Source organism: Lipotes vexillifer, unplaced genomic scaffold, assembly GCF_000442215.2.
Source record: "Lipotes vexillifer unplaced genomic scaffold, Lipotes_vexillifer_v1.1 scaffold237, whole genome shotgun sequence".
In the NCBI taxonomy this organism is placed as follows: domain Eukaryota; kingdom Metazoa; phylum Chordata; class Mammalia; order Artiodactyla; family Lipotidae; genus Lipotes; species Lipotes vexillifer.
In genome coordinates this window covers 1,837,095-1,853,181 of record NW_006794332.1, presented here as the reverse complement: position 1 = coordinate 1,853,181, position 16,087 = coordinate 1,837,095, and the positions used below count along the sequence as shown (strand labels likewise).

Below are 16,087 nucleotides of genomic sequence, written 5' to 3'. Positions count from 1 at the left end.
CCTGTGTCCCCTGCATCGGCAGGCGGACTCTCAACCACTGCGCCACCAGGGAAGCCCCTATCTTACTTCTTGACCAGTTTCCCCCAGTTCTCTTTGCCATTGAAGCCCATCCTCTGTCATTACATGCATTGCTCTGCAGTCTGTGCGTGTGACATGCCATTTCCATACTGTGTCCTCTTCCTGGCAGGGATTGCCAGGCCACTCGTTGATGGAGGATCAACACCCATGAGGTCCCACTTTAGCTTTCTTGTCATGGCATCTACCATGGTGAGGCCCCTCTGTCCACATAGAGACACAGTTCCTTCCCTTGTAAACACAAGTGATAGTGTCAGGGGTGCCCAGCAGATGTGTGCCTCTCTCCTGGGATCATCCATGGTGCTGGCTTAAGAAAAGAGAGCCTGATTGTTGATATTGTAAACCTTCAACCTGAAATGCTTAGTGGGGAGGTATTGATTGTGCCATTAATAAAATGGTAGAATGTCATCAATTCCTTGGCAGTTGATTCAAAAATGACTCCCCACCCCCGCAGTGTATCTTGTCAGTATTTCACAGTTTTGAAACCAGAGGTCAGCCACAAGAACATGGTATTTATTTCATGATGTATTTCCATTCAGGAACCCAGTGGTAATCACACTCCTCCTCAGTTGTCTCCATCACTTAGCCAAAGCACTTACACCACTGGTGGCTCCCTAGACGTTCCTCACATTATCATGCAGGGCGATGCAAGGAGGAGAAGGAATGAAAACTACTTTGATGATATTCCCCGATCAAAACTGGAGAGGCAGATGGCCCAGGTAAGGTGTTCAAAGCGTCTGTGATGTTTTTGTCTTTCACCCATATCAAGTAATGCATTCCAGTTTTGAACAGTTGCTTACAATGGATGCCTGCTGTGCACAACGTAACTGGAGTTTTATCATTTTATGCCATGACTTTCGTTCTCTGCTCAGTTGAACTAGAATGAAATGGACCTTTCTGGGAATGGAATGTATACACTGATCCCTGTTATCCATTTCTTTACTGAAGAAATTATGTCTGATCTCTTTGCACCCAGAAAGTCTTTGCCCTAAAGGGAGTAATACTGTGTAAGAATCAAGTCATAATGAAAAAATAAATCATAAAAGTCTAGATTATAGAATGTAAATTGGTCAGATGACAGGGCAAAAGTTGGGGGTGGGAGAGTATTAACTCCGAGAAATGTGGTTCATTTTCTCTCAAGTTTACACATTTGTGTAGAATTGTACAATGGGGACTAGTTGCATCCATCTCATACTGTCACCTTGAGTGGTTGAAAATGATGCTGCTGCCTGACACAAATAACTGAAGAGAGAGGTCTGTCCTGTTCAGACCTTTCCATGTTTTGGGTATGGATGTCCGTGTTTCACCTGTCCGCAGATTGCTGCTCAGGAACTCAGGTCAGCCATAACCAAATAGTGGTGCTCTTCCTAAAGCACATTCAGATGGGCAGCTAGCTCTGCAGTGTCACCCCGAGGCTCACAGCTATGCATTTGTTGACAGCTGTTGGCAGAATCAACCCTTTTCATCCTCATTCTAGGTTCAGACTCAGCGTTGAGAGGCTTCTCTGCCTCCCACACCTAAGATGAGAATCTTGAGGTGAAAATTTGACTGCAATTGCGTTGCCTTGGTTGTTAAATATTTTTCTCAGCTGTTTGGTGCGGTACTGTTTTTTTAAAGCCTTTGGTAAACATTCAGTGCTGCCGCTCACGAAAGAAAAATGTGAAGAGAATGTTCTGGAAGCCATGGCTATTCTGCCTGCATATGCCCTGGAGAGAAGGGGTCTGAGATATTGTGTCTCCTTTCAACTTGCTCAATATCAAATTGTTCTCAGGGTTCTTTGTGCAAATAATAGCAATGTTGGGATTATGGAGAATCTTTTATTGAAGGGAGGTGGAAAATGTGGGAGAGACTAGAAAAGAATAATTTTCCCTCTCTCTCTTGTTAAGTATTGTCTTTTAATCCTTATTACTGTTTTCACTGATTTTTTTTAAAATAAAGAATCTAAAAGCTTTTTTCCCCAAGATGTTCATACATTTCCTGCTATTTGTTAGTATCTGTGGATCACATATGTGGTTAAATTTCTCTAATGACAGCATTTCAGAGACATGGTTTGTTTTAACCTTGAACCATGTAGTCTTTATGTATTAATGCAAACTGGGTCTTTCCTGGACCCTTTTCTTCCCTGGATAAGGGCGGATCATCCATTAACAAGCATTATCTGTTATTGACTGTGCCAAATTCAGCAAGAGAATCACCTGTCTGAACTGCTCATGTAATTTATGCGAGTTCTCCACATAGTGCAGTTTTTTTCAGAGAGGAAATTAATTACTCTTTTGCCTGAGTATGCACACTCAGAGGTAATCTAGCAATTGCTCCCTTATGGTCTTTGTGAGATTCACAACCTAGGGGCAGTATTACCGTCTGAAGAGCCTAGATCTTTTTCTTGTCATTCCAATCAGAATGCATCCCTTTCTGGAATTGTCTTGCCCTTGAGAAAATTGAATGAACTTTTATCTGGCCAGGTGAGAAAGGCCAAAATGCACAAAGAGAAATGAGGTAAGCAGTGGATGAGTTGGGAGTTATGGGAGGTCTGTGTGAATGTGCTTATTTCCCTCCCGTGTACTGTTCACAATGATCGGATGACTGATGGAGACCTAGGCCTCCATCAGCAGCCAGGAGCTCATTAGAAGCTTTCTAATATCCCACTGCTCAATACAGCACTTTTGCTGCAGAATAAACAGGAGATGGCACTACAGGAATCCAATCGATAAGAAAAAGGGATTCTGGGATTGCAGCTCTTTAGGCTGTGTTAATTGCAGTTTTTTATTTGTCTTGAGGCTCTTTCCCAGTCTAGAAATGCCAAAACTCGTGGAGAAATGAATGGGTACCTTTTAAAAAATAGAACCATTTCAAAGCTTTAACCTGTCAAAATATGAAATACTCGGTAATTTTGTTGTTGAACAGTTTTATTTATGTGACTTTTTCACCACTCAGCCACCCAATTGATGTTTTTTCTTATTCTGTTTCTGGTCATTTGCTGTAATAATTTTTGAAATCCGTTCGCTTTTTTTTTTTTTTTTTTTAGAACCCATCAAACTGTCTCTAGACCACATCTTCCCCAATGTTAGGCCTTTAGCCAGTAAAGCTGAATTCAAGTCTTCTTCCTAAGGACTTGAATTAGCAATTTTAGCAATTAAAATTCCTGTAAGCAAGCAGCTAGTTACACCTCCTTCCAACCAGGAGCTCAGTCCCTGAGGTTCCTTCCCAAGGGGTTTCTCCCAAGGGGCTTACTTGAGGTCGGGTAACGCATGCCTAACCAGCCTGTTTCCCACTAAAAGGCAGAAGTCCACCTTCAGGCTTTCTTACTTACTTACTAAAAGAAAGGAAAACGCAATTAAAAGAAAATCACCTGGACAAATCCTTGTTCTCAGAAACCCCTTTACTGCTTCAGGTTTACCTGAGCCCCCAGAAGAGTGATTTGGAATTCTAGCCATAGGCCAGGAACCTTAAGTTCTTGGTGGCTGCAGTAATTCGTAGGAGCATAGCTTTTGCCCAGCAGATGTGTGGAAGTGCTTTAACTTGAAAAGCCAATGCTGAAGGTTAAATTGAGATAAATTTAATGTCCATTCCACCTATTAAATTTGTTCGTTAGCAAATATTTTTTTAAAAGGTAACACAGTGTTTGATTACTTGTTTTCAATTCGAACCAATGTTTAAAATACTTGTCTTGGAATCCAGAGGATTTTAAATAGTACGGCTATTGTTTGCTTTTATTCTGATGTAAGCAATACTGTGGCATCAAATTGTCTTAAGTAAATACGTGAGAAACAAAATCAAGTTCAGTACTGATAGGATTTTTGAAACCATGAAATGTAATGATGTAAACACATCTAAACAATGGATTGCCTGTCATGCTGAAAACGTAGCTTTCTAGCCTATAATTCTAAATTGGACTCAGCTCAGAAGGTCTGAAAGGCTCCCCTATTTCCATATCCCTAATAAATAAATGTTGCATTCACATTTGTATAGTAATACCTTAATGCGTATAGAGCTTGCTTTTAAATTTCCAAACTACTGTCATATCTTGTCATCTCATTTTAGCACAAACAAGGTATCCTACACAACTATTTATGTGTGTGTAGCACATGGCAGATCAGGTTTTAAGACCAAGTTCTGTGGAGATGAGATAGTAAGTGAAAATATGAAAAATAATAACAGAAGGAGGAAAAATATTTCCAGTATTTAGGACCTAACTGCAATATTTAGAAATTTTCTTGAGTGATATTTAGGAGAAGTCAAAACATTCTTAAAATGAATAATAAATGAGAGTAATGGAATTAATAAAGTTTAGGGACCACATTCTCCAAAGTTATGAAAAAAGGAAAAGGAGCTTCCCAAAGTGAAACTTATAACCAAATACTTACAGAAAAATGAAATAATACTTCTATTTTCACAGAATAAAAAAGACTCCTAAACAGTAAGAGAAGACCCACACTATAGAAGTTCTTGGGTTTTGAATACTCTCATCTAATTAGAAATATCAGTATTGCCTGAGGCAGTTACCTTACCTGATGCATACAAACCTTAGAAACAGACATTATCCACATTTCAAAGACTGGGAAACAGAAATTATGTGACTTGGTGGGGGTAGCACAGCCAGAAAGAAACCAAATCAGAACTTGCCTGGGGCAATATGTCAGGCGCTAGAAAGGCTTTGTCTAAATTGCTTCTAAATCACTAGAAAGTTGATTCAGTTGAAAGTCTAATATATCTTGATCCAAACAGTATTAATAAGTATGACTAGATCAATTACTTCTTTATTTGAAAGCACTTTACATATTATATTAGTTCTACAAATGGTCGTTCTTTTGATTCTGTTAGAGGAAGAGAAATGGAAACTGGGCCACATAGAAGCCCTGCCATGGCCCCATCCATGTCTGAAATTCCACATGCAGTATCTTATTTAAACCTTACGGCAGCCCCTTCTATACTCAAGGAACCCAGCTGGGTGAGTGCTTTGCCTTGCAGCTGCTACATGGCAGAGCCAGGACTCAAGCTGTCTGCCTGACCATGTCCTGTTCTATGGCCCCTGATGCCCGGTGGGCTACTTCTATTTTAAAATGATATAGAATATCTTAGTAACAGTTCAGTACATACTAATTTCCCCTATGCTCTAACAGATTATACATACATAGGAACAGTGAGCAGAATGAGGATAAAATTGCTAGTAGTTTAGTGGAAACTTACTGAATCAGCTCATGGTTCTCACCATAAAACCCTTTTTTAAAAAAATACGTAATTTGAAAAATTTTATTTTATTGAAGTATAGCCGATTTACAATATCATGTTAGTTTCAAGTATACATGAGTCTGTTTCTGTTTGGAAAATAAGTTCATTGATATCTCTTTTAGATTCCACATATAAGTGGTATCATATGATATTTGTCTTTCTCTGTCTGGCTTATTTCACTTAGTAGGATAATAGTAGTAGTAGGATAATCTCTAGGTCCATCCATGTTGCTGCAAATGGCATTATTTCATTCTTTTTTATGGCTGAGTAATATTCCATTGTATGTATATAACCACATCTTCTTTATCCATTCATCTGTCAGTGGACATTTAGGTTGCATTCATGTCTTGGCTATTGTGAATAGTGCTGCTGTGAACATAAGGGTGCATGTATCTTTTTGCATTGTGGTTTTCTCCAGATATTTGCCTAGGAGTGGGATTGCTGGGTCATATGGTAGCTCTGTTTTTAGTTTTTTAAGGAACCTCCATACTGTTCTCCGTAGTGGCTCTACCAATTTACATTCCCACCAACAGTGTAGGAGGGTTCCCTTTTCTCCACCCCCTCTCCAGCATTTATTGTGTGTAGATTTTTTGATGATGGCCATCCTGACCGATGTGAGGTGATACCTCATTGTAGTTTTGATTTGCATTTCTCTAATAATCAGTGATGTTGATGCATCTTTTCATGTGCTTTTTGGCTATCTGTGTGTCTTCTTTGGAGAAATGTCTGTTTAAATTTCCCGTCCATTTTTTGATTGGGTTATTTGTTTTTTTGATATTAAGCTTCATGAGCTGTTTATATATTTTGGAGATAATCCCTTGTCGGTTGCTTTGTTTGCAAATATTGTCTCCCATTCTGAGGGCTGTCTTTTTGTTTTGTTTATGGGTTCCTTTGCTGTGCAAAAGCTTTTAAGTTTAATTAGGCCTCATTTGTTTATTTTTGTTTTTATTTTCATTACTCTAGGAGATAGATAAAAAAAGATTATTTGTAGACTTTTTGATGCTGGCCATTCTGACTGGAGTGAAGTCATACCTCATTGTAGTTTTGATTTGCATTTCTCTAATAATTAGCAATGTTGAACATTTTTTCACGTGCCCATTGGCCATCTGCATGTCTTCTTTGGAGAAATGTCTATCTAGGTCTTCTGCTCATTTTGTGATTGGATTGTTTGTTTTTTTGATATTGAGCTGTATGAGCTGTTTGTATATTTTGGAAACTGATCCCTTGTTGGTTGCATCATTTGTAAACATTTTCTCCCTTTCTGTAGGTTGTCTTTTCGTTTTGTTTATGGTTTTCTTTGCCATGCAAAAGCTTTTGAGTTTAATTAGGTCTCATTTGTTTATTTGTATTTCCATTCCTCTAGGAGATGGATCTAAAAAGATATTGCTGCGATTTATGTCAAAGAGTGTTCTGCCTATATTTTCCTCTAGGAGTTTTATAGTATCTGGCCTTACATTTAGGTCTTTAATCCATTTCTGAGTTTCTACAGTGTTTATTTGTTGATCCTCTTAGTGGAAACCCTTCCTGCACATTTGGTAGAACTCTGCCCTCCTCACATGTTTGTGAAAAGCTTTGTAGGTAGCTGTGGGGTTTACTGCATATACAGAGAAGTTCTTGCCTGTGAGGGTTTCTCCAGTTAGTGGATGCTGTTTCCTTAGCAGCATCTTCAGTTGGAGTTTTGATTTGGTTTCTTTCAGGCTGTGTGACCTGTACCAAGTCATGCGATTTCTCTGAACTTCGGTTTCCTTGTCTTTAAAACATGGATAAAGACTGCCTCGCAGGCTTGTGTGTGTCAGATAATTTATGTTTAAGTATATTCTAAACTGTAAATCACAATGTATATATATAGATAGATAGATAGATAGATGATATGACTATCAATTCAGATATATCATCTATATCAGTCCCTAATTCAAAGGTCCCTGATTCATTGTAGGGCCAGTTAATGCCAAAGACATTAGAAAGGTAAGTGCTCAGATGGTTGTAGCATTCTATAAAGGCTATCCTTTTGTTCCAGTATTATGTCCATGCTTAGAATGTATATTGAGAATGGAATTGGAATTTTCCTCCGTATTATTTTAATTGTATAAGTATGAAGGCTGCCAAGGAGGATCTTTCATGATGGAAAAGGGATCTGTGAGATGATCACAAAGCCAGGGAAAGCAGAGGAGAGATGGAAGAGTTCTCTGCAAATTCAGCATACAAAAGTATGTAGCAAAGGATATCTTACAGTAATAACACGTTAATATTGTAACATGGTAAGAGAAAACATTAAGTGAGAAAGAAAGGATTGCTTTTGACTTAAATGAACTTTAAAACTTGTTTGAAATATAAAGTACACAAAATTGTTAACTAGAAAGCATGGATAGCCTCAAAATCCATGAGGCAAACACTGAGCCAGCCTCTGAGAAATAAGGGAGTAATTTATTCTTCTGTATTTTCTCTGGGAAAGGAAGCCTGGTGTTCCTAGAAATTCTACCCACTGCTCTCATGTTATGGAATGTACAGGATCAGCCTTCAAAAAATGGTACAACTGTGTTGAAAAGAACAGCATTTTACAAAGTGATTTTTCCCCCACTAAACAAGTTTTATTACTGAGTTACATTAGATTTTTTCAAATGTCCATGAGTTAGTGGCTAATTTTTAATTTAGATTTTCATCACGTCACCACTGCTCAGAAAAGCTCAGCGTGTCCATGACTTCAAAAATTTTTCCCGTGAAGGTCTAAAGAGCAGCTTCTAATACTTAAGCACAGACAGATAATGCATAACCCAAAAAAGGAGGTTAAGAATAAACTCAGTGAGCTCTTCCGTCAGGAGCCTCCCATGTGACAGCTTGTTGAGTTGACAAGCTAACACCCCAGCTTCAGTGATAACTTGGGATGTTGATGATATCTGTGCCCTGTTTCAAGCCAGGAACTCTGGACCATCAACCATCTATGCCCAAAGGCATCATGCCAAGCAAAAGTGGAAAACGGTGCTTTCATACTTGGAATTTAAACCTGATGTGTTGTATACCTAGTTTGTTAATGTGGATGCTTAACTGCCTTTTCTCAAAATATATGCTCTCCCTATACTACAAAGCTACAGTAATCAAGACAGTATGGTACTGGCATGAAAACAGAAATATAGATCAATGGAACAGGATAGAAAGCCCAGAGATAAACCCATGCACATATGTCACCTTATCTTTGATAAAGGAGGCAAGAATATACAATGGAGAAAAGACGGCCTCTACAATAAGTGGTGCTGGGAAAACTGGACAGCTACATGTAAAAGAATGAAATTAGAACACTCCCTAACACCATATACAAAAATAAACTCAAAATGGATTAAAGACCTAAATGTAAGGCCAGACACTATCAAACTCTTAGAGGAAAACATAGGCAGAACATTCTATGACATAAATCACAGCAAGATCCTTTTTGACCCACCTCCTAGAGAGATGGAAATAAAACCAAAAATAAATGGTGCCTAATGAAACTTAAAAGCTTTTGCACAGCAATGGAAACCATAAACGAGACCAAAAGACAACCCTCAGAATGGGAGAAAATATTTGCAAACAAAGCAACGGACAAAGGATTAATCTCCAAAATATAGAAGCAGCTCATGCAGCTCAATATCAAAAAAACAAACAACCCAATCCAAAAATGGGAAAAGACCTAAATAGACATTTCTCCAAAGAAGATATGCAGGTTGCCAACAAACACATGAAAGGATGCTCAACATCACTAATCATTAGAGAAACGCAAATTAAAACTACAATGAGGTATCACCGCACACCGATCAGAATGGCCATCATCAAAAAATCTACAAACAATAAATGCTGGAGGGGGTGTGGAGAAAAGGGAACCCTCTTGCACTGTTGGTGGGAATGTAAACTGATACAGCCACTATGGAGAACAGTATGGAGGTTCCTTAAAGAACTAAAAATAGAATTACCATACGACCCAGCAATCCCACTATTGGGCATATGAACTGAGAAAACCATAATTCAGAAAGAGTCATGTACCGCAGTGTTCATTGCAGCTCTATTTACAATAGCCAGGACATGGAAGCAACCTAAGTGCCCATCGACAGATGAATGGGTAAAGAAGATGTGGCACATATATACAATGGAATATTACTCAGCCATAAAGAGAAATGAAATTGAGTTGTGGTGAGGTAGATGGACCTAGAGTTTGTCATATAGAGTGAAGTAAGTCAGAAAGAGAAAAATAAATACCGTATGCTAACACATATATATGGAATCTGAAAAAAAAAGGTTCTGAAGAACCTAGGGGCAGGACAGGAATAAAGATGCAGACATAGAGAATGGACTTGAGGACATGGGGAGGGGGAAAGATAAGCTGGGCCGAAGTGAGAGAGTAGCATTGACATATATACACTACCAAATGTAATAAAACAGATAGCTAGTGGGAAGCAGCTGCATCGCACGGGGAGATCAGCTCGGTGCTTTGTGACCATCTAGAAGTGTGGGATAGGGAGGGTGGGAGAGGGGCTCAAGAGGGAGGGGTTATGGGGATATATGTATGCATATAGCTGATTCACTTTGTTATACAGCAGAAACTAACACAACGTTGTAAATCAATTATACTCCAATAAGGATACTAAAAACAAATTGTTTTTAAGTTTATATATATGCTCTCCCCTTGACAACTTTGGTGCTGGAAATTCCAGTATGATTATCGTCTTATGGGCAACATTGAAGTGTTACCGTCTATCCTGTACCACAGTCGAAAAAATAATAATAATAGGAAGAAGTGGGAGAATCACTCAGATGGAGTCGCTTTCACGTTTTGATACTCATCTTACAAGTCTCAATTCTTTCATTCTCTGTCAAGTCCATCAGTGAGGCACATTAGATGACCAGGAGTTTATTCTGACCGACGCAATCAGACCTAAACACCTCCACTTCTCTTTGCTAGGGAAGCCGTGATGTCTCCACCTACCCATCATGTGCTGGTACTTAACCAGGGAGAATGTTTCCAATTAAAACCAGGTCACGGATTTTTTTAAAAAACATGAACAGAAAGGATCCTATTTTCAACTGAATAAATAATAAATCGGACAATACATAAAAACCCTGTTTTAGTGGAATTGACCTTGTGATATTTCGTGGTGCCTTAGGCTGGCTGACATTGAGCGGCATGTTTGCAGAGAGGCACACCAGGCTCTCTTTTTCCACTTGTTAAATTTTTGGAATGTTTCTCATTAGATTCAGTCCAGTTCTTGGGTGCACAGGGCAGTGTTGGCTCTTATAACCTGACCTTGGTATGTTTTCAGGGTAGGAGAATTCTCTTCTCCTTCTGCCTTTTCTTGTCCAGTGTTAAAGAAAATAAAGGGAAGGTGTTTAATGTCTAGAGGAAATGGGGCTTATTGTGCGGTCCTGTCTCAGTTACTTCCGTTTATGTATGACTAAAGTAATAAATCAGTAGGGACTCTTCTGAGTGCATGCAGGCAACAAAAATCCAACTCAAGATGTCTTAAGCAGAAAAGGGCACATATTTGGGTCATTTTTGGTACAAAGTCCTGGTAGCCTGGGCTCAGGTGCTCATGTGACATCTTGGTCTCAGGTTCTTCATGTCTTAGCTCTGCTGTCCTCTGGGTTGGCTCTTTTCCCAATCAGGCTTTCTCCACCTGAGGGGAGTTTCAAGTCCAATTCCTGTTAAACTGGAACCTGTGAGAAAGAGGGTTTATCTTACCAAGAGTTCCCCAAAAAGCCCCAGGATTGAGTCCCACTGGTTCAGATCAGGCTGGTTTGGATCTTTTATGTGTCCTGAGCTAGTCACACAGGAGAGGAGCATATGTGTGTGTGTGGTGTGTGTGTGCATGGTGTGTGTGCGTGCGCATGTGTGTGTGTGAGATGCGATTAGCCAGGCATAGGTCACACGCCTGGAGATGGTTTTAGCTCCACCTGAACCACAGGAACTGAGGGATGGCAAAGAAACTCCTCCTGTGGACAGGCTTTCATGAGCAGAAGTGGCCATGGTTTCTGGGCAGACAAAAATAGCAGTGGTGGGCACCTGAATAAACCCGCTCTGATGTCCGAATTCCAAGAATATCTGATGGACAGTTGTTATATTACATGGGTATTCATTTCATTTTTGCATACTTGATTTGATGAGCTTTTTTAAAATACCAGATTTGAAGTAATGAGGTCAGATTAAAAATTCTGTCTCTGATATCTGATACCTCTGTAACCTTGAACAAGCCTCTTAGCTACTCAGAGCCTTAGTTTTCTCTTCCTCAAGTGAGATTAAGGCCCCCTCCCATCACTGTTGTGAGGCACAAATAAAGTAGTAGTTGTCACAGTAGTTTACAAAGTATACAGCTCTACATTTGGGTGTTTTTAGAAATTGTTATTATTTTGAGATAACTCTAGCTTCCTTCTACACTATGCTTTTTCAACTGCAACTGGGAATGAATGCATTTTAAAGTAAAGCTCATAATATTTAGCTGTGTTTTACAAAACTATTTCTGTTTTCCAGCTGGTAGGTCCCAAGCTAATACGTTTCCAGAGATGTGGAAACAATAGTTCTTAGGATTGCAAACACTGTACAGGAGGTTCCCGTCTGTGTTACAACCTATTTAGCATTGGAGCTCTTTGGAGAGGATTTATGGATGGTATCCATACTTAAGTACTTTTAAATACTTTATGAGTTAACATATATTAAAAATGTCATTATATTGTATATTAAATTTTATTTTATTTCTCTTATAGTAAAGTGTATGAGTGCTAGGGGTGAGGCCTGACTCTTCCTTATTTTTTAATTCCCTGTAATAAGCATTCCATAAATACTTGTTGACCAGATTACTTTACACAGGTATTAGGCACCACAAAACCACAGGTTTCCAGGACTCCAGCTTAGACACAAACTGGGATGGTCTTAAATCTTTTAGAGAAACAGACTACCTGGAATAGTAGCATATCATCTGCCAAGCTTAGATCTGGTAGTTAGCTCATCGTCATTATCGTCAGAGCCAGCACTGATTAATACAACTTTATAATGAGGAAACTGAGGCTCGGAGACTTTGTGTTGTTGACCCATGTCCACAGAGATTGTAAGAAGCAGATCCAGGATTTGAACCCAGGCTGTCTAGCCTCAGAGCCTGTGCTTTAACCACTGTGGTGATGAACACCCTGGTTGTGTCTATACCAGCAGACATGACACATTCTAAAAATTCTAGAACCCCAAAAGGCTTCAGTGCAATTTTTTTTAGTCCTTTGATAAATCCTGTTACTAATACCTAATACTTTATGTAAGTGCAAAGTTAGTGGAGAATTGAACCTCTAAGGTGGTGTGGATAAACATCGTATTTAAAGAAGATCCTTTGCTCTTAACATCCAACTTTTCATTCTTTACAAATCAGGGGTAGCAAACAATTGCTTCACATAACCAGTTGTGAAATGTTATGACCGCCCCCCTTTCTGTATCGGTCTCTACTTTGAGGCTTGAATGTAGTATCACCAAAATGTATAGTAACTTGCAATATCTACATGCATTTACGGCTAGAGGATCCTTTTGTGCTTCTGTTAATGAAAAGCAGAGAACTTTAGGGTGGGAGGGGGCCAGAAAATGTGTCTTGATGCAGCACCCCTTCTAATACATCCTTAATAAACAGCCACAAGTTTATTCCTGAACTTGTCCCTGTAAGGCAGTCCCCACTTTGTGAGGCAGCCAGCCCCATCATCATCAGAAAAGTTCTAATTAATAGAACTCTTGCCTTATATTGAATTGAAAGAAGCCTCCTTAAAGCTCCCATGTAGTTAGTTAATGCTATCTTCTGAAAACACGAAGAGTAAATCTACTTCCTCTTGCTGAGAATAGTTCTTTAAGACTAAAGACAATTTGATGCCTTCCCTTCACTATATTAACCACATCCACCTCTTGCCAATATCATTCTGATAAGTGGGACGCAGGCTACACAGCATCGAGATTCCCCAGCTCTGGGCATGTCTGCTTTGTTGTTGTTCATGCTTAACAACATTAAGATATGGTTAATTCTTATTGAGCTTTTCTTTATGGAAATGTCCCAGCCTTTATCAGTGGCCATGAGCAGTGGTGTGTGTGTGTGTGTGTGTGTGTGTGTGTGTGTGTGTGTGTGTGTGTGTATTTAACCTTAATGCAGGATTTTACATTTATATTACTCCTTTCAAGCTCAAACAGTTTTATCAAGTTGTTTATCCAATAATCCTATTAGGTCGATGCCATTTTAGAACTTGGTCAATGCTCAATGTATCAATGATCCTTCGCAACTATGTAATATGCTGATTTTAAAAGTGCACCCCAAAAAAGTGTGCCTTTCAAGTAATTCCTCCAGTGTATTGATTTCAGTGCTGAACAAGGCAGAACTGAGGAAAAAGTTCTTCTGGTAGCCTTCTACCGGAGACCTCTTAGGCTGGCATCATGCAAGAGGATTAAATCAACCAGACCTTGTTTTCCATACATTCCACAGGGAAAAAAATGAGGAAATAGTGCAGTCTCAATAAACATCATTGAATGAATGTCCTGTCCAATACCTCTTTTTTTTTTTTTTTTACCAGAGGCAGGAACCAATGTTGAGCATATAGTTAATAGACATTTCTCCAAAGAAGATATACAGACTGCCAACAAACACATGAAAGAATGCTCAACATCATTAATCATTAGAGAAATGCAAATCAAAACTACAATGAGATATCATCTCACACCAGTCAGAATGGCCATCATCAAAAAATCTAGAAACAATAAATGCTGGAGAGGGTGTGGAGAAAAGGGAACACTCTTGCACTGCTGGTGGGAATGTGAATTGGTTCAGCCACTATGGAGAACAGTATGGAGGTTCCTTAAAAAACTACAAATAGAACTACCATATGACCCAGCAATCCCACTACTAGGTACTTTCCCTATCTACACCAGCAATCATATAAAGCTCTAGTCTTTATTTTGAGCTCACAAGGCAGATAATATTCATGTAGGCATCTAAAATAACTGACATATTATAGGCCTGCTCTCACTGTGGATTCAAATCAAATCTAGGTCATCTATTTAAAGGCTTATGACATTTTCTCTTATTGCAGCTATTCTGAAAATCAAACGCACTATTGAAACATGACTCGAGCCCCCAAATCCTGTCCCTAGCTCCACTGTTGTTGTTGTTGTTTCTTTCTTTTTTTTTTTCTGTGATCCTAACAGACATACTTTCTTCTTCAGTTTGCAAAACTGATTCTCCCTATTTTATATGGTGTCACAAAAAATCCTATTGGCCAGTCACTGGGCCTGTCATATAGTAGGCATTCAATTAGTAAATGGACAGCATCTTTAAAGCTTTTTGTTTGTTTGTTTTAGTTTTTTTTGTTGGTAAGGAAGATGGTAAGAATGCGTGGTGTAAGTGAGTTTACAGAGAAACTAGAACTCTCATACACTGCTATTGGGGATGTAAAATTGTACAACTACTTTGGAAAATAGTTTGGAAGTTTCTTAGAAGTTAAACATACTTTTCATATTATCCAACCATTTTACCCCTAGACATTTATCAAGAAGAAAGGAGATATATATCTATGGAAAATCTGGCACACAAATGTTTATAGTAGCTTTATTTGTAATTGCCCCAAACTGAAAATAACCCAAATGTCTATAAACTAATAAATAAATTGCAATATGTATCTATACAAGAAAATACCACTAATTAAAATGAATAAAAAGAACTATTAATCCATGCAAAAACATGGATAAATCTCAAAATAATTATTCTGTAAGAATCCAGACCCCAAATATATATATATGATACATGATTTCATTTACATAAACATCTAGAAAATGTAAACTAATTGATGGAAGCAGAAAGCAGATTAAGAGATGCTGGGGTCAGGGAAGGACAGGAGGGAAGAATTACCAAGGACATGATGAAACTTTAGGAGGTGATAGGTATGTTCATTATCTTGATTACTGTGATGGCTTCATAATTGTATACATATGTCAATACATATCAATTGTACACTTTAAATATGCACAGTTTATTGTATGTCAATTACACAGAAAAAAAGTTTTGTTTTTTTTTTTTTGGTTGTAAAAGATGGTAAAACTCATAACCCAGTAGGTGTACTCTTCTGAAGCATAGAGATACAACCAAATGATTAAGTTAAGTGGACCAGGAACAATTACCAAGTAAATGCATTTGTAGGTCAAAAAAAAAAAAAAAAAAAAAAAAAAAAAAAAAAAAAAAGAAATGGGTTGAAATTTTTAAAATGACATTGTCGATTTACAAGAAAGGAACATAATGTATATTTTAAAGAGATGTTACAGGCAGAGAACAATTAATACTTTGCAAAATGGAATTTCTTTGCAGCAGTTCATGTTATGATAAAAAGCTGATCGCTGCAGTTCTGAATGAGTGATTAATATTTCTGCTAATGGCCCTGAAAAATGTTTGTATCAAGAGTGGTGGCATCCAGACTTTGAGGGAGAACGAGTAAAATAGCCCATATTGCAAGAAACAGCATGATCCCAATTGACTTAAATTCCCTCCAACATCCAGGGAACCTGGGGAGCTGAACAGTAAGATCTGGATTGTATAGACAGTGTTCCATTTTTTTCCCTCTGCTCTGTTTTTTCTTTTCCCGTGAAGAGACTTCATAAATAATTGTGTAATGTCATTTAGGGCTACAACTGTCATATTAGGGAATGCAGGTTATGTATTATCTCTACAAATGAATAACAGGTCACATGGCTATAGTTCTCTCCTATTTCAGCAGCCGAGAGCTTACTTTATGTGCTGTCAGTAGCAGAATAGAGTTTACA

The 16,087-nt window shown here is 38.4% G+C and overlaps 1 protein-coding gene across 11 annotated transcripts in view; it reads left to right on the top strand.

Moving 5' to 3' along the window:
• ANKS1B (ankyrin repeat and sterile alpha motif domain containing 1B) overlaps positions 1–16,087 on the top strand; it is an 895,734-nt gene that overhangs the window by 795,222 nt on the left and 84,425 nt on the right. For 5 of the 11 annotated variants that reach the window (XM_007467170.1, XM_007467169.1, XM_007467178.1 and 2 more), the window contains one exon: positions 615–794. The exons of the other annotated variants lie outside the window; for them this stretch is intronic. In XM_007467170.1, coding sequence (XP_007467232.1) covers positions 615–794 — 180 coding nt within the window. The remainder of the gene's footprint in view (positions 1–614; positions 795–16,087) is intronic. 11 annotated transcript variants of the gene reach the window in all.